Source organism: Dreissena polymorpha, chromosome 3, assembly GCF_020536995.1.
Source record: "Dreissena polymorpha isolate Duluth1 chromosome 3, UMN_Dpol_1.0, whole genome shotgun sequence".
Taxonomy (NCBI): Eukaryota; Metazoa; Mollusca; class Bivalvia; order Myida; family Dreissenidae; genus Dreissena; species Dreissena polymorpha.
Genome location: NC_068357.1, coordinates 45,437,806 through 45,464,065, shown reverse-complemented (window position 1 = coordinate 45,464,065; position 26,260 = coordinate 45,437,806). Strand labels below are relative to the sequence as shown.

General features: G+C 35.9%; 1 protein-coding gene across 1 annotated transcript; it reads right to left on the bottom strand.

The window, feature by feature from the left end:
* Positions 1 to 1,868: 1,868 nt before the first annotated feature.
* On the bottom strand, positions 1,869 to 23,501 carry LOC127873608 (cytochrome P450 10-like). The gene is made up of 12 exons (XM_052417483.1): positions 23,373 to 23,501; positions 18,910 to 19,065; positions 18,038 to 18,229; positions 17,416 to 17,612; positions 15,827 to 16,017; positions 9,591 to 9,811; positions 8,928 to 9,092; positions 7,142 to 7,308; positions 3,957 to 4,035; positions 3,231 to 3,393; positions 2,872 to 2,915; positions 1,869 to 2,667 (listed from the first exon to the last, which is right to left on the bottom strand). Exons 2-12 carry the CDS (start codon positions 19,045 to 19,047, stop codon positions 2,554 to 2,556), a joined length of 1,671 nt encoding a protein of 556 aa, XP_052273443.1. The 5' UTR covers positions 19,048 to 19,065; positions 23,373 to 23,501; the 3' UTR covers positions 1,869 to 2,553.
* Positions 23,502 to 26,260: the final 2,759 nt, after the last annotated feature.

Below are 26,260 nucleotides of genomic sequence, written 5' to 3'. Positions count from 1 at the left end.
ATCTCTCGATTGGTCATTGTCGGCTAGGTTTCTTCTTAAATATACCCCGGGTACTCTTAAGTATACTTAAGTGTACCCCGGGTATGAAAAATAGACTTAAACGTACTTGGGAATTATAAGGCTTAATTGGTCGTTGTTGGCAATGTTGTTTAAATTAAATTATGATTATATTTATGTCAATATTTTGTAAAATGGCCTCTATATTATAGAAACTCGTACTCAAAAAGCATGCTGAGACAGGTTTTGCTCAAAGAGAATTTGTTTTCCCATTTCGTAGCGCGTTTTCTGCATCGGATTTGGGGCTGGAAAAAAAACTCGGGTACAGTCTTATAGGCCGGGTACGTTTTAGTATCTTTTCCGTACCCGGTTTACATTTAAGTATACTTAAGAGTACCCGTTGTACATTTAAATAGTACCCGAGCCGACAATGACCAATCGAGCGCGAGACATCAGCAGGACACCGTTAAAATGTGATCGGCAGTATATCAACATAATGGTGTTTATGTTTTAAAAAGAAACATGCACTCGCCGACAGCAGGTACTATAAACACAACGCAGTCAAAACCGGGTCTGAATTATATCAAAATGCACGGTGAGGATAAATATGTAACTACTTTGTGCACTTGCGTTGTACGTTTTCTAGTGCACATAGAGTACTACGCATTTCTTGCATGGAACTGAACAAAACTTATTATTTTGTATATTTAAGAAACGTTGCGAAACATATGTGATATAAAATGCAATTAACCCATTCAAAGGGACCTTTTAACAGATTTTGGCATGTATTGAAGTTTGTCATTAAATGCTTTATATTAATAAATGGATCTAAAAAGCTCCATTTAAAAAACAAGAATAAAATTAAAGAAAGAAAAAAAATAATCCTCAACTGGGTTCGAAGCACTGACCACTGGAGTAAAAGTCTATCGCTTAGACCATCCGTGCTCATACAATGTGTGATGTATTTTATACTTTATATGAAAAATCCTCGTAGTATCACAAGATATAACGACAACAACAGTACTCTCCAAATTATTCAATCGCTTTGCGTTGCAACGCTTTATAATTTTCAGGATTTTAATTCGTCAAAAGATGCATATAATGGATATTTTAGAGCATTTTAAATATTCAGTATTACTGCTTCCTCACAAATATCATAACTATAACGAAAATTTGCGAATCTGAAACATTTTTTTTAATAATTTTGTCAATTTACCAAAATGTGAAAAGGCCTCTTTAACCCGTATAGTAAAAAATCGCATCTTTATTGAATTCTTCAACAGATGAATATGCAAACAACAAACGAACACAATATTATAGTAATATTTATTTAAGAAGTATGTATTTTTACGGAAGTTGGAATAAATTAAAACCGCTTGGAATGCGTTTAAATAAGTAATGGTGGAATTATTTTAACACATAATATATCACGAGTCCAATATATCACAAACATATAGCATTAATTAGTACATCAAATTTGTTAACGAATTGTTTCTTCGGAACAGATGGTTTTGTGTTTGACATTTATTTATATTAAAAAACGGGACCGTTTTAAAGTTGGAAAGTTGTCCTTCCTTGTCTACATTATTATATGTACTTTATATTGCCAATTTATAATCGCCTAAAATATTACAAGTTATTCAACATTTTTATATTGAAGGATAACATTGGTATGGGGGTATATGTTTCCCTCTACTTTTAATTTGATCCATATACATGTATTATATGTACTATGTTATTCTGTTGTACACTAAGTGTTGCTTTATTCAGTACCTCGCATTGCAACTTATTGTGCTCAAACGTCACAGAGTTTATAGCTCTAACCCTTTCAGTGCGGGAACCGAATTTTGAAGGCCTTTGCAAACAGTTTGGATCCAGATGAGACGCCGCAGAACGTGGCGTCTCATCTGGATCCAAACTGTTTGCTATTCTGATAGTATTTTTTGAAAAAAAATCGAAGAAATGCTAATTGTAGAAATTCAGCAGACGACATTTTAGCAGACGAAAAATGTCCCAGCATGCAAAGGGCTAAGGAAGGCTCTTTTCTATACCAACACGGAAACCTCAACATGTACATACAGAAGCGTTCGCAATATTTTTGCCAGGGACACATACAAATCTTAGCCAGTTACATCTCCAAAGGAATGAAAACAATGACTGCTTCAAACACCAAGTCGTTCAGTCAAGAAACTTGGAAGAGAACTTGATAAATCTCATTGCTTTCCTTTTATCATGTTATACATGTATACTATGATAAACGTTCAACAAATGTCTACGATTTGAGCCAAATATCGAAACTCAACATAACCGTTTTGGCACTCCCACCTTTTAGTAGAAAGTGTGTCCCAGAAAAACGGTAGATTTTTTGTGGGTAAAACGCGTACACTGCATACATAGTGCGTTTTGTCCGTTTGAAAAATGCTGAAATTCATTCCATCTTACATACACACAAAAACACAACGCAATCACGCTTAGGAACAAAGTCGGCTGTGTGCGCTGACGGTTTAACGAGTAATAAATAAATTATTGTGGTTTTGTGGGGTTGGGCTGTGGTCGCTATAATGACCGGGGTTCGAACTTGATCACCAATGGTCGATCGGGGGTCATCACGGTGTTTAGCGTAGCATGAATGGGCTCACGTTCGTACTGCAAGTTGAAGTTTTGCACAATCTGAAAAAAAACGATACAGCTTGATTAAGATACACGCTTGTTTGTGATGTGAAGGAATCAAAGACAAAGTGCATTGTCGCGAAAACAAACAAATGTACTCATTACTCGAAATCTGTATCATAATGTTGTACAAGCTATTGACAAACTAAGTATGTCCACATTAACTATTAACTATTATACACAAAGTGTCTAAATTTGTAATACCTTTGTAAGGGCGATGTGCATTTCTTGTTCGGCAAATCGTCGTCCTGCAATCAAAATATAACAATTACTTAGAGACAATGCTTTTACAGGCCCGTAACAAAGTCGGTCTGACGGGCGGGCGGGCAGTTAGGCGGCGTTCTGGCAAACGATGCCCTCTTAATAACTCAAATTGGGTGATAATTACTTTTGGTATTTTATCTCGTCCAGCTTCGATAACCATCCCAATCGCATGTACATGTAGTTTTAACTCAATTTCCATTTGAAAACGTGATTTACTTATAGCTTTGAAGAGAACATATTTTCCCGTGATAATCATTATGTATTCTGGATAATACTTTGTATTACACATAGGAGCTTACCAATGCACATGCGTGCTCCGTGACCCCAAACGAGGCTGGAAAGGCCCTTCAGTGTGGCGTCCATCTTGCTGTCTTTCAGCCACCGCTCCGGCTTGAAGCTGTCGTTGTCGTGAAAGAGCTTCTCGTCGCGAAACATCCCGTATAAGTTTGCCTGTATGTGCGTCTGAAATTGTAGAGTGAACGTTATCGTGAAACATGTCGTACAAGTTTGCCTGTATGTACGTCTGAAATTGGAGAGTGAACGTTATTGTGAAACATGTCGTACAAGTTTGCATGAATGTACGTCTGAAATTGTAGTGTGAACGTTAGCGTGAAACATGTCGTACAAGTTTGCCTGAATGTACGTCTGAAACTGTACAGAGTACGTGAAACATGACGTACACGATTGCTTGAGAACGTTATCGTGGAAACATGTCGCACAAGTGTTTTTCTCTATGTGAGCATGTATGAAACATGACGTACACGTTTGCCTGAATGTGCGTCTGAAATCGTAGAGTAGGTGGTATCGTGTATCTCTGTGACTTGTTTTGTTAACGCCATCCAATGTATGATCATTTACAAGTATTTTTTCACAAATATGTTTTTATTATCTCCAAGCATAGGATTGTATTGTAAAAAGGTGGAGACTATAAGAATGTTTGATTCGTACATCACAGTTTTCTCCGATATATTTTATACCTGTTTTCGCAGAGTGGGTCTCATATGCTATATGTTGAAGGCACTTACCCCGGCTGGAATGTGGTGCCCGCACACCTCCATGTCCTCCTGTGTTATTCTACTGGTGGCCCAAGAAACAGGGTATTTGCTGAAACGACGAGCAGTCAACATGCAATAAATGAACGGACGTGAATGATGTTACAGCGCAAATTCTGTAAATGGCTGCTGAATGTAAAATCCTCTACACACTCAAATGCATTGTATTCCGAAGTTGGAAGATATCCGTTGACTATTTGCCGTTATTTGCGAATAGTAATTTTTTAAAGTTTTTTTTACTTTAAATCTGCCAATTGTATTTTAGTACTGTTGTCATCAAATAATACATATAATTATTGAGATTTATGTTCTCAATTGTATACTGTGTAAATGACAAGATTAATATTTTATGTAAGTCTGTCACCATTACAACATGTTAAAACTATTGCAAGGGAAAGACCCCCGATAATGTTGAAGAACTTCAGGTCTAACCCTTTTTCAATTATGTATGTATGGACCAATGTATATATTTGTACAATGTCATTACTTGGAAATAAAATATGTTTAAAGTAAAGTAAACAATGCGAATAATCAAGAAGCATTACACGTTCTAAATCTTGGGCATGCGCAGTTCGAAACCTTTTACAAGAATCTAGTTTTAACGACGTTTGGTTATATCCAGAATCTGTTCATATAAACACCTTTATTCCATTTTTTCGAAACCGTTTAAACGATATTTTTATTTCAAATTGGAGAACAGACGTTAATGAAAGTTCCTCATTGTACCTTTACAAAGAATTAAAACCTATTTTTGATCGATCAGTTTTTTTTAGATATCTTGGAGAATTCGAAATTTACAAATATCATCGCAAAAATGCGGTTATCATCCCATAGCCTTTTTATTGAAACTGGTATACATCAACAAATTCCCAGAAATGAACGAATATGTAAAAACTGTTCATTGAACGAAATTGAAGATAAATACCATTTTGGTCTAATATGTCGTTTTAACGACAATTTCAGAAATATTTATTTGCCTAACTTTTACAAAAGAAGACCAAGTATGTTCAAATGTGTGCAATTTTTGAATGAAACTAATAAAACAGTATTAATTCGTCTAGCTAATTTTTGCATCAAAGCTTTTTAACTAAAGGCTGACAATATATTAATATGTTATATTATTTTTCGATGTGAAAGAATCTTTTCAAAAGTATATATATTTAATTATTTAAATGTGAATTGTCCAAGTATTACATTTTAATACTCTTTACAAATTAAGATACACCTCATATTGTTCTGGCATTCTCACATTAAGGCATGCTAGTATATAAGTAAGTATATAACTGATGTACTGTATACAATGACATGTATTGTTGACGCATGTGAATTTGTTTTTCTGTTCATATTGTTGTGACGATGAACTGTTAATGCTTAAGTCGTAAATAAACACTCTGTTCTGTATTCTGTTATATCATGTGGCCTGTGAAAAGGGGGTTTAATTCATATGTGTAAGTGTCTTCCCAGATTAGCCTGTGCAGTCCGCAAAGGCTAATCAGGGACGACACTTTCCGCTTTTATAGTATTTTTCGTTTAAAGCAAGTCTCTTGTAAGCTAAAATGCAGTTTAGGCGGAAAGTGTTGTCCCTGATTAGCCTGTGCGGAATGCACAGGCTAATCTGGGACGACACTTTACGCACATGCATTAAACCCCCTTTTCATAGAGCACGGAAAAAAGTAATCGGTCATTTTCCGATGTGCTTGTGTTAACCCTTTCACATTGAGAGGCAAAGTGGAAGTGGCTATGTGCAAACGGCATAAAACCAGAACAGCCTGCGAGTAACTCGCAGTCTGTTCAGGTTTTATGATGTTTGTTTCTCATTCGTATCTAAGGGTTGGAAATGAAGCCGTTAAAACTTGAATCTAGTAAGAAAGTTCTTTAATTATAACTTTGTTAGGGACTACACCTGCATGACAATACATATCTAATTGGTAAAGGGTTCAATTAGTGCACCGGTCAAACCACGCAATCAACAACTATTGATGCACCGGTCAAACCACGCAATCAACAACTATTGATGCACCGGTCAAACCACACAGTCAACAACTATTGATGCACCGGTCAAACCACGCAATCAACAACTATTGATGCACCGGTCAAACCACGCAATCAACAACTATTGATGCCCCACGAATAATAAATGTTAAGATGGATTCATATTGGCCTATTCGCTTATTTTAGTGCGCACGTAATGTAATTGGCATTATAGGGCGCATGTGTGGGTCATTTAACCCATTTATGCCTAGTGGACTCTCTCATCCTTCTAAATTAGATCAATTTGTTTCCAAAAATTAAGAATGTCTGGTATATTTGTTTCTATTGTTTGACTATTTCTAACAGAAATTCCTTTAAGCAAACAACGATCTGAGGCCACAAACGAGGCGCATTTTTTCTTAGAATGGAGATAGTTTAGTTGGTGAAACTGGGCTGCACAGCATGTGGGTAAAAAGTCTGCCCACATTAGCCTGTGAACAGACTTATACCGCACGACACTTTCCGTCTTATGTGGATGTTTACTAACACTAGGCTTCCTTTAATCGAAATATACTATACAAGGGGAGAGTGTCGTCCCTAATAAGCCTGTACCTACTGCACAGACCAAACAGACGGCAGTTAAAGGGGCCTTTTCACAGATTTTGGCATATATTGAAGTTTGTCATTAAATGCTATATATTGATAAATGTAAACATTTGATCTAAAAACCTCAAGTAAAATAACAAGAATAAAATTAAAGAAAGAAAAAAGTAGCCCTCAACTGGGCTCGAACCACTGACCCCTGGAGTAAAAGTCTGTCGCTTAGGTCACTCGGCCATACGTGCTCATACAATTAGAGACGAATTTTATACTTTATATAAGTAATCCTCGTAGTATCACAAAATATAACGACAACATCAGAACTCTCCAAATTATTCAATCGTCTCGCGTTGCAACGCTTTATAATTTTCACGTTGTTTAATCGTCAAAAGGTGTATATAAATGATATTTTAGAGCATGGTAAATGTTCAGTGTAACTGTTTCCTCGCAAATATCATAACTACAACGAAAACTTGCGAGTCTGAAACATTTTTTAAATAAATTTTGTCAATTAACCAAAACGTAACAAGGCCCTATTAACGCACATGCTTTTAACCCTGTTTTCCCAGATCGACGCTTACACATACCGAAGGGCCTCCTTGAGTACTGCCTTCACATATGTCAGTTTGGAGATGTTTTTGGCGTTGATTTCCTTGCTATCACCCAAAACGGCCTTGGTTTCTTCGTACATCTTTTGTTGTGCCTCCGGATTCTCAGCCAAGCAGTATAAGGTCCACAGCATGGCGTTGGCCGTCTAAAAGAGGGTCATTAATGCTCTAAATGCATCAACATTATACAATACTTTAGGTAGAACAGGTTGCGCGACTCCGTCCGCAATTCCTGACGATTTTACACGAAAACTTTTTAAGTTAGACATCGCGATGGTTTAAAAACAGCTCCAGAGAACTGTGTTGAATGCGCATTATGCTGTGAGTATCTTTTCAAAAGTATATATCTATATATTTAATTATTTAAATGTGAATTGTTCAAGTATTACATTTTAAAACTCTTTACAAATAAAGAGTCACCTCATATTGTTCTGGCAATCTCACATTAAGCCATGCTAGTATATAACTGATGTACTGTATACAATGACATGTATTGTTGACGCATGTGAATTTGTTTTTCTGTTCATATTGTTGTGACGATGAGCTGTAAATGCTTAAGTCGTAAATAAACATTCTGTTCTGTTCTGTTCTGTGAGACATTGTGTTAGAATAATATTTTATACAAATTTCTTTTTGTTGTATTTTTTAAATGGTACAAAATATCATAGGCGCTCGATGGCAATGTTTTGTTTTATTTATTTATTTTTCAGTTACCCGTTTTTTATTATAATGCATAACACATACTAAATCAATAACAATCTTCCGACAAAACGTCTTCTTAAAAAAAAGATAGTTCGACATTGTACATAGATCATTATAATAAACAACGGTTAACTAAAAGAATGCCATCGAGCGCCTATGCAAAATATCACGCAACTGATAGCGCCAACATTCATAGTAAAATGATTAAATACAAGTGGAACTTTCCAGATTTTATGACTGGGACTTCCGAAAACTAAGACATGGTAGTCAAGACTTCCATCAGATAAAAGGTAGTGGAAGCGCTGAGACTTTATGTTGATTTAACGTTGGATACATGTAATAGAAAAAGCATGGGCCCGCTAGCAAATGAACAATTGAATCGGTGGTGGACACATCTATTTAATGAGACAACAAGCGTATTCTTTGTACACAAAGTATTGAACAAATGAGAGTGGGCAATCTAGCCTTAATGTCACCGTTAATTCCATACAAGTCACATGACTTACGATAAACTCCCGTCAGTCGCTAATCATCTTCTAGTATTTTAACCCGTTTATGCCCAGTGGAATATCCCATCCTTCTAAATTGGATCAATGTTTTTCCAAAATTAGGGATGTCTAGTACATTTTGTTCTATATTTAGAATATTCCTTACAGAAATTCCTTTAAGCAAACAGCGCAGACCTAGAAGAGACCCAAGGCCTTTTTTCTAGACGCCAGGCATAAATGGGTTAATCAGAACGGTACATATTTTAATATGCATAGGTATATTTATGTGAGTCGAGTTCCTGGAAAACTCGGAATTATACTTTTGCGTAAAGTATCGTCGAAGATAAGCCTGTGCAGTGCGCACAGGTTAATCAGGGTCGACAATTTCCGCTTTTATGGCTTGTTCGTGTAAGGGAAGTCCCTTCTAAGCGAATATCCTGTTTAGGCGGAAAGTGTCGCCAAAGATTAGCATGTGCGGACCGCACAAGCCTATCTGGGACAGCGCTTTACGCACATGCATAAGGCCCAATTTTCATACAACGAGACTCATATTATAAACAGCGTCTTTGGCTTACATTTTCAGTAGCGGCCACAAGGAGGTCAACGGCGGTTGATAGGGCGTCGTCGGTTGTAAGCGACTCCTGTGAGAGCATGTACGTCAGGAAGGGGACCCGCTGTTCCGATGCCGGGCCCTGAGATGCCGAAGGGAGCTGCGCTGCCTTCTCTAACTCCGCGACTTTCTGTAACCAACAGAGAGAACGTGGTTTTCCGTGCTAATAATTAAGTTTAATGCGGATTTTTTTCTTTGTCTTAAACTTGTATTGACTCCGTCAATACGTATGATAAATGTCGAAGGCATCCCGTGATTTTACAACGTTTACTTATGTATCATAACATGGTAAGGGGTAGAATGACATGAGTTGACATAAATGCGCTATGGACATACAATAATAATTATTAAGGTAATAAAAAAACAATACAAAAAAACGGTCATATGATAAACGATGTTTATATGCAAATATGTCGCGTTGAGCGGTTCAAAATTCACGCGATGCACTGATATCGCTGATTGTTCTTATCCGGTCTAAAAATTCGCGTACCTTATTGATAAAAATAATTTCTCGTTTATAGTAAAACTATTGATGAAGGTTATAACCGATGCCGAAACATATTTTGTATTTAAGAAATTAAAATAAACAAAAGTAACGTGTTTACGGTATATTTTATGTAATACGTACCTTATTGATGAAATACCGGCCCAGTTGGAAGACGGCGTCCGAGTGGTACTCAAACTTCTTCCACAGTTTCGTTGGGTAGAGTTTGTAGATTGGCACGTTGAACATGAGGGGCTGGAGGTACTTGAAAAACTCCTGTAAATGATCGATGAACTGTTGCGCTTTGGTCGGCGTCGGTTTGGAGAAGCAGCCGATCCTCTCCTCGAAAAGGAACGTACCGATTGCTGAAATTATTTTTAAAGACTACGGAAAAGTGTTTTTTTAATTGATTAAGGAATAACGATCGAACATTTTGCAACTATATCCCATGTCACATATGCATATATAAAGGGGTAGAAAATATTTTTTAAAAATATGAATTATTCCAAAGAAAAAAAATAAGAGGGCATGTTTTAATATAAGAAATATCCAGAAATAAAAGAAGAGGAAATCACTGAAGAAACGAAATATGGACATATTTGGTATTGTTTTCCACTTATTGTCCCCTACCGGTTTCAACGGAGAGGACTTATGGTTTACGCTCTGTGCGTCTGTCTGTCTGTCTGTCTGTCTGTCTGTCTGTCTGTATGTCTGTCACACTTTTCTGGATCTGCGATAACTTAAAAACTTCTTCAAATTTTTTCATGACACTTGAAACATGGATAGATGGCAAAATGGACATTATGCACGTCATTTTATTTTGTTCTTACGTCAAAAAGTATGGTTGCTATGGTAACAAATAGACTGGAAATACTGCTGAAAATAGTGGTTTTCTGGATCCTGCGGTAACTTTAAAAGTTCTTCATATTTTGTAATCAAACTTGAAACATTGATAGATGGCAATATGGACATTATGTACGTCATTTCATTTTGTTCCAACGTCAAAAATTATGGTTGTTATGGAAACAAATATATTCAAAACAAATTGACAATGGTGGAATTTCTGACAATGGTGGAGCCGGTAGGGGACATATATTGCTTGGCAATAGTCTTGTTTAATACTTAATTGTCCCCTACCGGTTTCACCGGGGGGACTTATGGTTTGCGCTCTGTCTGTCTGTTTGTCAGTCTGTCAGTCAGTCACACTTTTGTGGATCCTGCGATAACTTTAAACGTTTTTATTATTTTTTCATGAAACTTGAAACATGGATAGATGGCAATATGGTCATTATGCACGTCATTTCATTATGTTCCTACGTCAACAATTCTGGTTGCTATGGCAACAAATAGACTAGAAATACTGCTGAAAATAGTGGTTTTCTGGATCCTGCGATAACTTTAATCGTTCTTAATATTTTTTCATGAAACTTGAAATATGGATATATTGCAATATGGACATTATACACGTCATTTCATTTTGTTCCTACGTCAACAACTCTGGTTGCTATGGCAACAAATAATATTTTTTATGACAATGGTGGAATTTCTGACAATATGAAGTCGGTAGGGGACTATATTGTTTGGCAATAGTCTTGTTATACCTTTTATATTGTATTCTTGAAATGATGTTTAGCGTACATGTAATTCAGTTCACCACCCCTTTTAAAATGGTCGTTTATATCCTTCAAATGTGTTACATGATTTCGTATTTTATTACTAAAGCAATGTTGATCTAAGTACTAATGCAACTATTATTTTTTTATTTATCTAAAATTATTATAATAAAAAATAATAAGAAGAATGCATTTGAGCCGTGCTATTTGAAAAGGGGGTTTAATTCATGTGCGTTTAGTGCCGTCCCAGATTAGCATGTGCGGTCCGCACAAGCTAATCAGGGAAGACACTTTGCGCCTTAACTGGATTTTTGCAAAGAAGAGATTTTCTGTTAACGATAAATACCATAAATGCGGAAAGTGTCGTCCCTGATTAGCCTGTGCGGACTGCACAGGCTAATCTCGGACGAGAATTAACGCACATGCATTAAAACCCCTTTTCACAGAGCCCGACCCACATATGTTTTACGCCGAGATTTGAACCTAGGAGCATTGAACAACAAAATTTGCATCGCGCGTTCTCTTCATAATTCTCACTTAATTTTAAAACGCATTTGTTGGAGAAATGTGTTAATAACGCATGTGTTTTTTTCCCACGTATTTCGATAGGTGATGATCCATTAACGACACGAACAGTTTAATAGTTTTCTTCTTCATGGCTGTCAATCCGCTTTTTTGAATGTGAAGTTATGAACTGCATTCTTTTCTAATCTAAACATTTAAAAAAGATATTCATCTGTGAACAGCCCCCCCCCCCCTTTATACTGTGTACACAATGACCATGCAGCCTAGCTGTGTCAAGGGTATCCACTGTGCTGACGTCAGTAGCAAATTAACAAACACTGTAGTTCATCGTATTATTTAAAAGAAGATAAATACGATCGAAAATAAAATCAGAAGAAATCATTATTCGGTTTTATTAAAGGGACTGTCCAACAGATTTTGGCATGTATTAAAGCTTGTCATTTACTGCTAAAAATGTTTTATATTGATAAATTTAAACATTTAAACTAAAAATCTGCAATAAAAAAGAATACAAATTTAAAAAAGAGAAAAAAAACGTTAACCTCCACAGGGCTCGAACCACTGACCTTTAGAGTCGTGGAGTTATGGAGTAAAATGTATCCTTACTTTACCACTCGACCATCCACGCTCACAACTAATGCGGTGGTATTTTTTTCGGCGGAGCTGACTACGCCAGCTTTTCACCTTACGTGACCTTTGTTAACGTCCAATAGAATTCAAATAAAACTTCGCGCGGCCACGTACAGATGAATACACTTCATTGACTGCATTGGCTGATTTGAGAATACGACCAGAACATTGGAAACATGTCCGCGTCTTTGTAACACTGTTTTACTGCGTGTTCAGCATGAAACAATTTTATATCTAATGAAAAGGCTTAATAGATAGAACAGTTTTACACTCAATCTCGACATCAATACAGTTTGTGCGTCCACCTTTTATTTTGAAGATTTTCAGCGCGAGAACGTTTGCACTTAAAGGCTATGTTCTCATATTTAGTACTAACTTCCATATTCCTGCCAACATGTTAACATGTTAAAGTATAGAGAGCAGTGGAAGCGAAGACTCACTTGCATTGCATTTCAACCGGCGAGGTATGTCGGGTCAAATTGCGGCCACTGTGTGTGAATGTCAGAGTTTACATACTGAGGTCATCGCTGCGTCTCTACCCTATGTGCTGATCGAAGTTCGCGGCCAGGAAAATAATCGTTACATAATAAAGACGCTATAGCGTGAACTAGGTGAACTGGAATTTTCTTTAGACCAGACAGATGTTAAATGAAGATATCCAGCGATATAATATGGTATGTCAATAATAGATTCTTAATGTGTTTTCAACAATACCATGATAAATATTATTTTTAATTAATTTAACAAGAATTATTCCATCATATTGACTAATGAATTTAGCATGAGCGCGATGATTCTCGATACTGTTAATAATCGAATCAAATAGTAATACCAGACAAACCACTAAAACATGTTTGTTCGAAGAACGCGCGTATAAATATTTAAAATATGTACGGATACTTCGCGTGTGGCCAGTTGACTCATAATTATGTTTTAATTTCACTTCCATTCTTATTTTGGTTTTCTGTTTTGTATCTATAGGTTTATGACCAGCAATATGTAATTATGTAAAATAAGCCGCAAAAACTCCGCGTATCATCCCGTACAGCGTTTGATGCAGCTAAGAACTGCACAGAAAAAGACATTCGCTATCTTTAATCTCATTCATTGAACTCTTTACCTTTCATTTACTCCAACCACAATCAACGCCGTATATCTTTTTTAAAGATATTTCTTGTTAGCTACATAAGCAATCCCCGTAGTTCCCCAAAATATCGATTCGCGTCGAACGACGCTTTTGACTGTTGGGCAGTCCCTTTAACCATGTTTAATGAACGCCCACCAGATCTCCAGATAAGGATTTAGTCTAAAGGGTATTTCACCCCCTGATATTATTGTCAATGCGTATTTTACTCCTTTGGTTCAGCCATAAAGGGTTATGAATATTTAGGGGTATTTTCCATTTCAATAGAAAACGGAAACAGTAAAAGGCGTGTTTAATCTAGAAATAGTATTATTATTTGTTATTTATATTTATTAAATGAAAACAGAATATATTTAAAATTACGATATCAACAGACTTTCTTTAAAAATAGTCCCGCAAGTTGCTTAAAACGTCCCTTTTTGATCCACAAACATGATGGGCCGCCATTTTTACTACAAGCTTATTTTGACTTACTTACTTTTGATTCAAAGTTTAACTTACACAAAAAACTTAACTGGATTATTGGTTAAACCGGTTACACACTTTAATTGATTTAAAATACGTACCAAGATTTGTAAAGTGTTTTGTAACGTACTGGGCCGATTTTTAATGCGTTTTTTTATTTTTTCAATGCGTAAATACGCAGATACGCCTCTTATCTGGAGCTCTGACGCCCACTCTTTTCAACGCATTTACGTATAATTTAGGTAAACGTGTAAAGTTTATAAACTGGAACAGCTAAAACGATTGTGATAATATTATTTTAACCGAAGAAATGGACTTAATTACAAGATATAGTTACTACAAATATTAGTTTATGAATAGACGGTTTCTTAAAATAACATTATATCACGTTGTCCTACATTAACGCTACCAGTAAATATTTAATATTGAAGACTTTAAAATAATCAAATACACACTGACATCGTTTATTTCTTACGAGTATTATTACTAAAAAAATTATTTATGTAAGTTTCCTTGTTGTGTTGTATTTGATTATACACTATGTACATTGCTATCATCATAAATGTTGAATAAGTTGTTGTTGTGCTTACAGACATGTGAATCGCGTGTAATATTACTCAGTAGGCAAATTCATTCTTTTTATTTGAGTTTCGCTCTGTGAAAACGAGGTTTAACCCATTTATGCCTAGCGTCTAGAAAAAAGGCCTTGGCAAACAGCGTAGACCCAGATGAGACGCCGCATGATGCGGCGTCTCATCTGGGTCTGCGCTGTTTGCTTAAAGGAATTTCTGTAAGAAATTTTCTAAATATAGAAATAAATATACTAAACATCCCTAATTTTGGAAATAAATTGCTCCAATTTAGAAGGATGGGAGAGTCCACTAGTCATAAATGGGTTAATGTATGTACGCTAAGTGGTTTCCCAGTGGTTTCCCAGTCCCACATGCCAATCAGGGACTAACATTTCCGCTTTTATGGATTTTTTCGGTCGCAGGAAGCGTTTTCTACATGAAAATCCAGTCTATGCGGAGTGTGACGTCCATGATAAGCCTGGATGGACTGCACAGGCTTATCTGGGACGACACTTTACGCACACGACTTAAGCCCAGAGCAATATTTCGATTTTACCACATGCCATACCCTGTTTCCCAAGTAATATAACCATTACATAATATGTAAAATGTTGACGTCACTTTACAGAGGATTTACCAACGTCATAACTGATGTCACGAATACAGGTTTTGCCGCGACACATGTTTTATAGTACACATGTGTAATACAACATTTTAAGCGTTTTCATTGGCTTAGTTTTCGTGTATTGACCAATCGCATTTTGTTATTTTCTGAAATGACATTGCGACGTCACGAAATGTAAACAACATTCGGTATTTATTATTATGTTTTCGTAAATATTTATTGAATTTGCTCATTTAAAAGCATGTGATAAATGTATTCTTGACACGCAAAATTCAGTTTTTTATGAATAACCTGTAGGCACCTATTGTCTTTATCGTCGTTTTGGTTTCATTCTTACGCATTCGACCGCGAAACCACTGGGTTTTACAACAATCACCAACACGTGGACATAACGACATCATTAAGACAATAAGCCTTAACCAATACTCCTTAAGATGGTTACCTGCACAAACGGTTTCAGTGTGTGCTCGGAACCAATCAAAGCTCGGGCGGAGGTTGGGCCTATACTACAACCACCGCGCGGGGATTTGACTCGAACCAGCTAAATCAAACAACGTTATGGTAGCCGAGCCACGTGGTACAATTATTTTCCCGTTGTTATTTTCACTTTTTTTCAATTTAGGTATTTTTTTATTATGAACTTTAACTTGTACACTTTTTCAAAATATAAAAAATGAGACTACATCTCCTAATATAATACTTTAAAAAAGTACCAAAATGTGGAAGGATTTTCTTGTGGTGGCAGAGATTGTATGTGGAAGCATGGAACAACAACTCTGCGTGGAAGTTAGGCCTAAACAACTTACATTCAAAAGACCATTTGAAGAGTTCCTTCTCGAGGCCGACCACCTCATCGTTGGATTGACGCATGTCGGCCAGGTGCGCGACAAAATCGTTTCCAACGTCGTTCATCGGTTCACAGAAGTCCAGCACCTCCTTCATTTTAAGCATCTTTGGTGCGGTGACCGTTCGAAGCTTGTACCAGTTCTCACCTTTGCTGAATATGATCAAAATGAATATTGAAAGAGTCAATCCAAATAAACACTTTGGTCATAAGACTTATTTTATTTTGTAGGATCTAACGCTTATAGTAGATTTTACTTAAAGGGACTGTCAACCGCGATTGACGAAAAAAAAAGTTATAAAATAACGTATTTTTTACAATTATTAGTTTATTTTCAAGTAATGTAATATACCAGTCGTGATATTTTAATCAATATAAATTAATAATTGTAAAAAAATACGGTATTTTAGAACTTCTTTTTTCGTCAATCGCGGTTGACAGTCCCTTTAATATAACTGTGTATTTTTTAGGGAATCAAATATAACGCAAGTCATAAGTCATGAGTTACGTTACAATAAGCTTTAAAACGCAATTTCATGTAAACACTATTTCTTCATATTGTATCTTCTGACTGTAATGATCAGATAAAAAGAAAACTTCTACGTCAGCGCAAAAAATAACAGTTAATGTTTTGCTTTACACTTGCTATTATGCAAGTACCAATTTATCTGAAAAATCCAGACAATGGTCTCGCACCTATATCAGAGGTGGCAACGGGGATTGCTCGCACAATATTCAGACTAGTTTGACGTTTGCAAATAAGACCAAGACGTGTTCACATGTCTGTAAATAGACCCAAATTATAACCGACATTGACTGAACAAACTCACTCTCATGCCGCTTCGTCGCTCGATGTGGTCCTGTTTTAGCACTACATGATGACACGACCACGATGACACAAACGCTGCGGTTTTTATCTTTAGTATCATTTTAAGCGAACTCGATTCCTCGTAAGGTGTGGTGTGAAATACAGATTTAAAAAAGGAACACGGTGTTTTCAAAAGCAAACGCAACATAACACAACTGTTCGTGGGCTTTTTAAGGCGTTGTTGGTTTTTATTTTGTCCTGTTTACAGACAGGTGGATTTGCTTGGTGTAATTAACACACGTGAAAAATCTTTCAAACCACGTTGGTTGTTATGCTTCGGTTTTTGCTTCGCTATTATATAAAGTTTAGCTAAGGGAACACTTGTTTGATAAAATTGTTCTTTGTATAACTAGCAATAAAGCTTTCCGTTGCTGACCATACCAACTATTCAAAGTATAAATGACCAAAAGCTAAAAGGCTTATACTGTAAATAGGCTTATAACAATAGCTTAACTTTGACTGATTCTACATACCGCAAGTTTGGTTGAAAAAAAAACACATTGCATTTAACATTAATAAACATGAACAGAAACAAACAAAATATTAACGAACGCTCTACGGACAAAAACAAATACACAACTTTACGACACGTGTGCATGGATAAATAACGAATAAGCTAACCGCACAAACGAAATAACGAAGAAATGCAAAATGCGAGTGCCGCAATAATAAATATTTCTTACTCGTTGACGAGTCCGAGGTCGAGATTTTTCTGTCGTCTGTAGTGAGCTATGGGCTCCATCTCACGCCGTATCGGGTACCTGCCCTCTGACCTTATGACCTTGGAGTACTCGCGGGGGTCACTGACGACCACGGTACTGATGGTGGCAATCTTTTCTTTGTAAATTGGACCGTGTTCGATTGCCCTCTTCTGGTATGCCTATTATAGAAATCTTTGCTTTTTTATAAATTGTATACATGTTTTATATTTCTATTATTATATGTTATTTTTTATACTTTGTTTGAAAATGCATACAATTGTGTTTGACTGATAAAACTTGAATAGTGAATACATATTTATTTAAAAGAATGAACACATGTTTCCTTTTTTTGAGACTGCAGCACTCTTTACCAGACAAAAGAAAACCTTGACAATAAATTCGTATTCGTTTAAGTTCTCACTAAATATATTCTGCATTTCTTTAGAGACAGGTATGTGCATAGTCCTTGCTTAAAGCTTCATTTTTCAGAAATAAGAAAATTCGGGAAACGCCTTAGCCATGCCCCGTAACAAACAGAAGGATCGGAACAAAAGCAAACACATTATGTCAATGAAATAATAAACGAGAGCATCCCAATAAGTACCTCGTGCATTTTGTTAAATCGTAAACCGTCCTTCTTAAAATAGTCAAATAACGTTCCCACTATCGGAAGACCTTTGGGTCCTGGAATTTCTTCGAAGCTCTTCAGTTCAGAAGATGCGGTTGGTATGTCACGCGAGGTTTGAGATTCATTCCGCCTTATTGGTTTTGTGTTTAGTATGTTTTTAAACGGGCACTGAAATAGTTTATTATTGAACATGCAAAACGAACACAGATCAATCGTTACAGAATATGTGCTCAACTTAAATCAGTTTAATTGAACACAATAAAATCATATATTATGCTAATACAATTATAGGTGAAAAACATTTAACAATATTTACAGAAAGTTTAGGCCGAGAGAAAATCCCACAGCAGATCTATTTTTACTTCAACTGTTTTTTTTATTTTGGTATTTGTTTAAGTGATTCCAAATGGTATCGTTTAAAAACATTTAATTACTAGTATATTTAAAACCTTTTAGCATCTTTGACATGTTTTAAAGCGGCGTGTTAACATATTGCCAGACTGTCAATATAAATGTCATATATTAAAAAAATATCTATATTTTAAGTGTGTATTCAAACAATATAAATATTATATTAATTTATATATACAATTAACGCGTTTCTAAGTTTTTTGGAAAATATATAAAACAAATATGACTAAAATATCCTTAAAAATATTTTGAAGCCGAAGTCAAAATGCCAAAACGTCAGCTCTACACCAAATGTCACTATATTTGAGTTCAGTTGTACGTCGTACATTTATATCCTTTCTTTCTTGGTATTATAAGTATTTAAGTGTTTTCGAAGTTTAATGTATCATTTACAATTACATATATATGTGAACTATTCATGGAAAAGTAAAACTTACAGTTGCCGTCCGTTCTTGCTCAAGCACAAACGCCGAGGGCGTTGTGGTATTTCGTGATGTTGCTGATGTTGACACAACGCGTTTCAATGCGCTTGGGCTTACTGTTTTTATCATGTTGCATGTTTTTATGGCCGCCATTTTGTCTTTAGAAAGTGTCTGAAAAAATCACATTTGATATAATAAATAACGCACTTTAATTGTACGCTTATTGAAAAATATTCAAAGATAGTAGTAGTAGTAGCAGTAGTAGTGGTAGTAGTAGTAGTAGTAGTAGTAGTAGTAGTAGTAGTAGTAGTAGTAGTAGTAGTAGTAGTAGTAGTAGTAGTAGTAGAAGTAGTAGTAGTAGTAGTAGTAGTAGTGGTGGTAGTGGTGGTGGTGGTGGTGGTGGTGGTGGTGGTGGTGGTGGTGGTGGTGGTGGTGGTGGTGGTGGTGGTGGTGGTGGTGGTGGTGGTGGTCGTGGTCGTGGTCGTGGTCGTGGTTGTGGTGGTGGTGGTGGTGGTGGTGGTTGTGGTGGTGGTGGTGGTGGTGGTGGTGGTGGTGGTGGTGGTGGTGGTGGTGGTGGTGGTGGTGGTGGTGGTGGTGGTGGTGGTGGTGGTGGTCATGGTGGTGATAGTGGTAATAGTTGTAGTAGTAGAAGTAGTAGTAGAAGTAGTAGTATTTGTTGTTGTTTTTGTAGCAGTAGTAGTAGTAGCAGCAGTAGTAGTTATATTGTTAATCGACAATGAAAAAAGATATTGGTCACGAAATAATATATTTGGTATGAAGAAGCTAGCATATTGGTTATTCGATTGCTATTTACATCTACCCCTCTATATAGATTGTTAGTGGGCATGAATACAGTATTGAATAGGTGACAGAGCAAACCAGTTTCATATGACACGTGACATCATATTACCGAATTCCTTTCAAAGCTTCTTATAATTATTATCGTTTAGAGCATAACGCATCGGTATTATTTTCAGTACGTGTATGACGTCAATGCTTGTGTTTAAAGATAAAACGCTTATTGTGTAACAATAAAGAAATACGCCGCATATTGTCACATGTATTGGATAAGAATCGTGCGACGTAAATGAAATACTTTTTCGCTTATTAGGAAAAAAACACACAAGTATTTACAGTTTAAAATATTGGAAACCCATACAATTGTTAAAGAACTGTCCGCTTAAGTATGACTTAAAAAGCTTATCGTCGAATTTACTCTAAATATCAATACTTATTGAAGTGATACACTAAGTTTCGAATAAAAATCGCGCACTGTATTGCTTTCCAGTGTTTTTTTTCTAATCGATATTTAAAGTGCACATTCGTATACAGGCACTACATGGAAATTCCATTCTTAGGTATTGTATCACTACTGCTTCTATTTAACCCATTTATGTCTAGCGTCTAGAAAAAAGGCATTGGCAGACAGCGCAGACCTAGATGAGACGCCGCATGATGTTGTTTAAAATAGACTTCCTATAAAAAAAATCCATAAAAGCGGACGTTGTCGTACCTGATTAGCATGTCCGTACTGCTTTAGGCATATGTATCAAGTCTGGTTTTCCCAGAACGCTAAATTGAAATATTTTTAAGTTTATTTGACGATGGATTTCGGATTGTCCACTTGCACTGACATCTTCGTAAGCCACGGTAACTATGATACGCTCTATTTCTTGATCAATGTCTAATGTAGTAACAAATAAATATACACATTCGGTTTCGAATTCAGTGCACTTTAAAAACTACCTACATTGTCTTTGTCAATGGGCCAATAGATAGCTTGCAAAAGAATACAGTAGGCATAGACACAAAGTTAAAGAAAAAGTGGAGTATTTAAACGCACCCCCCCCCTCCCCATATAGGGACAATAACGTTATTGGTATTTTTTTAAACTCTATTTCTTATTTGATTTATCAAACCAAGTGTTTGTTTAAAAAATATGCATTCAAATTTAATTTTGATAATTCGTGGTTGAACATGTAAAGTCTTGGATTTTTCCGTGTTATTAAAGGTACAGAGAGAGAGAGGTCGTGAGAAAAGCAACGTAGCCATGGTGGCGCTTAAGGACCATATTTAATCACATCACATTTTTCAAACACACGTGAAGAAAAGTATCTCAGCTCTAGCAGTTGCCTGTGTGCGCTGAATGCAAGGTGGCTTGTGCAACGACAGCAAAAATAACAACAACAACCACGACAACATTCATACGCTCTTAACCCAACCCCATGCAGAGGTTATCTCACCACGGGTACTGGCGATAACCACTACAAAAATCAAAGCGCTGAAGGCACTGGAGTTGTTCGCTATTGCATAATCTATGACGCAACTCATTTTTCAAAAATATGTTATAGCTACTGGCGATAACCACTACAAGTAAAAGAAAATCCTTCTTGATCTGGAATAATTTTACTTTTTGTGTATTAGATTTTAAAAAAGCTGTAGCATTTTATGTTATGGTTTGAAATAAGTGAATAAGTTTTGGTTTATAACCAAAAAAAATACCTAAATTAAAAAAGGAAAAATAACAACGAGAAAATTATTGAATCACGTGGCTCGGCTATCAGCACGTGGTTGGTTATAACGGCATTTGATATCGGGCTGATCTTGGGACCATTCAAATCTCTGCACGGAGGTTGGCTTTAACGTCTAAACATACACTTGATTTTTTTATATATTTTAAAAACATGAAATTTGAAGTTTATGCCATGAGGACAGTGTAGAATGGAATATTATTGGATATACCACTAAAATGCTGCCAGTGCCCTGTTTTTTTTCCAAAGATCCTTCTACAAATTTTAGTTCCGATTGAACATAATCTTAGATAAAATCTTCTTTTTTGATCACTACATCCCTAACATAAATGACACAGGCCAATCAGGGACGACACTTTCCGCCGAAAGGGAATTTTCGCTTAGATGAGATTCCCTTTAAACGAAATATACGGTAAATGCGGAAACTGTAGTCGCTGAAAAGCCTGTGCTGATTGCACAAGCTTATATGGGGCGACACTTCACGCACATGCATTTAGGGCCGTTTTTTTCAAAGCAAAGCTCTCATATATATATGAAAACCGTAATAAAAATAGCGTTTCTTGAAGGGAATAAGACTAAACACCTCATAAAATTAAGATCCTTCTTTCAAGATTTTTTTATATTAAAATATTGGAAAAAATAGAAGCTTTATTAAATCTTATCAATTTCGCCTAAACATTGTTTCTGAACATAAAAAATAACCTAAAAAAACGTAGCAATATAAAGATCAATGGCGGTGCAAAATCAACATAATTTAACCATAGCACCTATCACAGAGATGGCAAAATCAACATAATTTAACCATAGAACCTAGCACATGTCCACGTACTTTAAACTGATTGTATCTAAGATTTTGCAAACGCTTCGTATTCGTCGTGCCCTTGGTTTATTTCACAATACACATATGGGCCGTGCTTTGTGAAAAAAGGGTTTAATGCATTTGCGTAAAGTGTCGTCCCAGATTAGCCTGTGCAGTCCGCAAAGGCTAATCAGGGACGACACTTTCCGCTTGTATGATATTTTTCGTTTTAAAGAAAGTCTCTTCCATGCAAAAATTAAGTTTATGCGTAAAGTGTCGTCCCTTCCCTTATTAGCCTGTGCGGATTGCACATGCTAATCTGGGACGACACTTTACGCACATGCATTCAACCCCATTTTCACAGAGCAAGGCGAATATTATTCTTAACTGGTCCGTTAGAATGGTGGATGCAGCTAAAGGATGACTAGAATAGCCGTACATGCAATTAGCAGCGTATCTACTGACGTCGTTTTTATCAAGGCAAGTAATAATTGTAGCAAATAAATTCATTCACACTTGTAAAACGAGGTTTTCATTTGTCACATGCTTAAGAACGGGGTACGGCTGAATCTCACAGTAATACGGCTTCAATGAATACAACAGTCTGTATATGATCACACACTACATCATATATGCATATATAACGCCTATTAAATTACACATTGATTTAATGTCTTAAGATTTGTGAATAATGATATGCACTTTCAAAAATTTGAAAGAATGATTCGAGAAAATTATAGCTCTTCTGCCATTGTATCGTAAAAAATATATGTTGTACACACGTTAAACAGTTTTAATTTTCCTTATAAAAGCACACTATTTGTTTTTTAGGATAAAAATGAAAATTTAGTAGTAAAATATTTAATGATATTATTGAAAATATAATATTGAACTAAACAATCAGATATATTCAAAAGTATAACAAAATGAAAGGTTTAAAATCAAATCTAAGTAAAATAAAAAAAACTTTAAGAACCATTTCATATTTTGAACGAATTTTATTCGTACAATCTTATGGTAAAAATGATAGGAAAGATTAACAAAGAATAAGAACAAATGGAAACAATGCCATGCTAGAATAGATACGAAAATAATTTGATAAATATGACAATATACGGCAGGAGAAAAGGAGAAATAAATTCACATACCTTTCGTTTCACTTGGGAGTTTAAGTTCGCAAAAAATACGTTTCGATTTTTAAATTAATGTAAAGTTGTTCGCTTGCTTAATTTTGTTTCACTCCCTTATTGTATTGGGCTCGGCCCTGGTTATTTAAGGCGGAATGCTCATCACTTCTCGTCTGCGATTTCTTTTTATAGAGCGTGATGTTCCTGTAAGAAACCTCCGTACATGCGCACTCAGCACATCCAATACTATCGAACCGATATTACGTCCTGCGTGGTATGCCATTCATACATTTACTAGTTCATATAATAGATCGAGGTGACGTCTGAACGCAGTTAAACTAAATGGTCCATAACCCAAGCGAAGTTTCTTTCGAAATGTTCAAACTATTTCCGAAATTTTGGATTTTTACAAAAGTTTGTTTAGTAACAGGCACATTGCTATTACTTCTCAAAGGGACGCCCACTTTATAATTTAAATTTCTGCCTGCTTTAGATTACATGTAAATTATGTACTAATTAATATCATACATATACTGACGTTATTGTATCTATGGTTCAATGAAGGCTATTTTTAAAGGTACAATTTTATTAATGTTTTTATTGCAAGTTATTTATGGGTAAAGTGTGTGGACTTAACCCATTATGCCTAGCGTCTAGAAAAAAGGCCTTGGCAAACAGCGTAGACCCAGATGAGACGCCGCATGATGCGGCGTTTTATCAGGGTCTGTGCTGTTTGCTTAAAGGAATTTCTGTGAGAAATATTATAAATATAGAAATAAATATACTAGAAATTCCTAATTTTGGAAATAAATCGATCCAATTTAGAAGGATGGGAGAGTCCACTAGGCATAAATGGGTTAACCTTATTTAACCCGGGATTTTTTGACAGGCGAGTGTACTTGTTCTGATGACCATTTGAAGCGGTGAGCGTTTTGAGAAAACTGGGCATAACGCATGTGCGTAAAGTGTCGTCCCAGATTAGCCTGGGTAGTCCGCACATGCTAATCTGGGACGACACTTTCTGCATAAACTAGATTTTTACTAAGAAGAGACTTTCTTTAAACAGAAAATATCATACAAGCGGAAAGTGTCGTCCCTGATTAGCCTGTACGGACTGCACAGGCTAATCTGGGACGACACATGCATTAAGCCCAGTTTCCTCAGAACACGACTCCAATAATAAGGATAATTATTTCTTGACTCAATAACGTTCATATTCATGCCTTCATAATTGTCGTTTCTTTACCGTCAATTTTTCCAATTAAAGCATTAGTACAGCATGACATGTGCAAGGCAACTCATCTACAATTTATACATGCTTGCAAGCAGAAACTATGTCTCTGGGTAAAATCTAGGTCACTGCACACACAAATCGTACTTACACGTACACTTTAAATCGTACCAACTCATCAATATACGCCGTAAACAAATGCACGTCGAACGACGACATGACACACTCTGATTAAATATCTGCAAGCCATGTTGCATAACGACGACATGACATACTCTGATTAAATATCTGCAAGTCATGTTGCATAACGACGACATGACACACTCTGATTAAATATCTGCAAGCCATGTTGCATAATATATCTGTGCAACTGTAAAAAGTATAATTGGTGTCGCACTGGAGTGCGGCGACTAGTATGTAATGCGTTTTTTTTGCTTATGGGAGGAGAAGTTATTTTACGGATCAATGTATATATTTTTTGTTTTAAGAATATCTTGCATAGTGGTGATTTTTTGTGTAAATCAGTGTAAATAAGTACTGCATTTGTGCCTATTACATTTATTACAACATTTATTGCCAATAATGCAAAGTTAATTGTTTTAAAAAATAACTGATCACAGGGGAAAGATCACAGGGACTGGGCAAATACGCGAAACTTTCTCTGGTTTTGTATAAAAACAAAAACATAATCAAAATATATTTATTTTGTGGTTTTTCTAACAATAACGCAGACTTCGAGTTTTGGTTAACGCGTATTTTCTGCAATTTTACAAGACGACATCGATTACACGGTTTATTGCTTTATTGATAACCGTTACACTACAGTCACATATTAAGGCAGTAGGTGCCTAGTGAGATCGGGAATAGTCGGTCGATATCGCCGTATTCGGAAAGCGTTTCGGCTATAAGCGATATCTACGGTAAAGTCCGGAAATTATACTAAATACACGAAATGTATTTTTTTATTTAAGAGTTAAATTTGCTTATCTCTTAAAGATTTAATAACTATACAATACAAATAAAAGTTAAATTAATTCGTTTCATAAAATATTTGTGTTCATGTCGTCACGATTGTTGACATTTTCTTAGCAAAATGAAAGCGCGAAATAAAAGCGAGCGATTTGCAAGATCGAAAAAGAAGCAAACACCAATCGACAACGTTGTGTTCGATTACAATTATTTATTTACCGAGCTCTGCGATGGCGATTTGTGTGAAAATGACTCACGTAAAAGCTATTCGCATTTGCTAAATGGCGTGAAAGGAGTAAGCAGAAGTGGGTGGGGGTGACAATATATAACATTGTTGGCGAACTACACAATTGCCTCAGTGGTTATTTGTACGTTGTTTGTGAAAACCCTGACTGTAGAGAAGTCAACCGTGTTGCTTATGGAAAGCAGCACCATCTCAAGATCAGGGAAATGCCATGCTTTGACGTAAATACCAAGCTTGGAACAGGTATGCATGTCTTCATTTTTCAACCTGCCATTTCAATCAATGTTTAAACATTGTACAATTTCCATTGATCTTTGGACTTCTTACACATTTTTCAGACCCCTTAAAATTCGAAGTGTCATTCCCAGTGAATATTTGTTTATCGTGTAATATATAAGGAAACATTCCGGTTTCCATCATATTCAGTTTTCAAATTTAGTTTCGCATTTGTGTTGTTAAATCCAA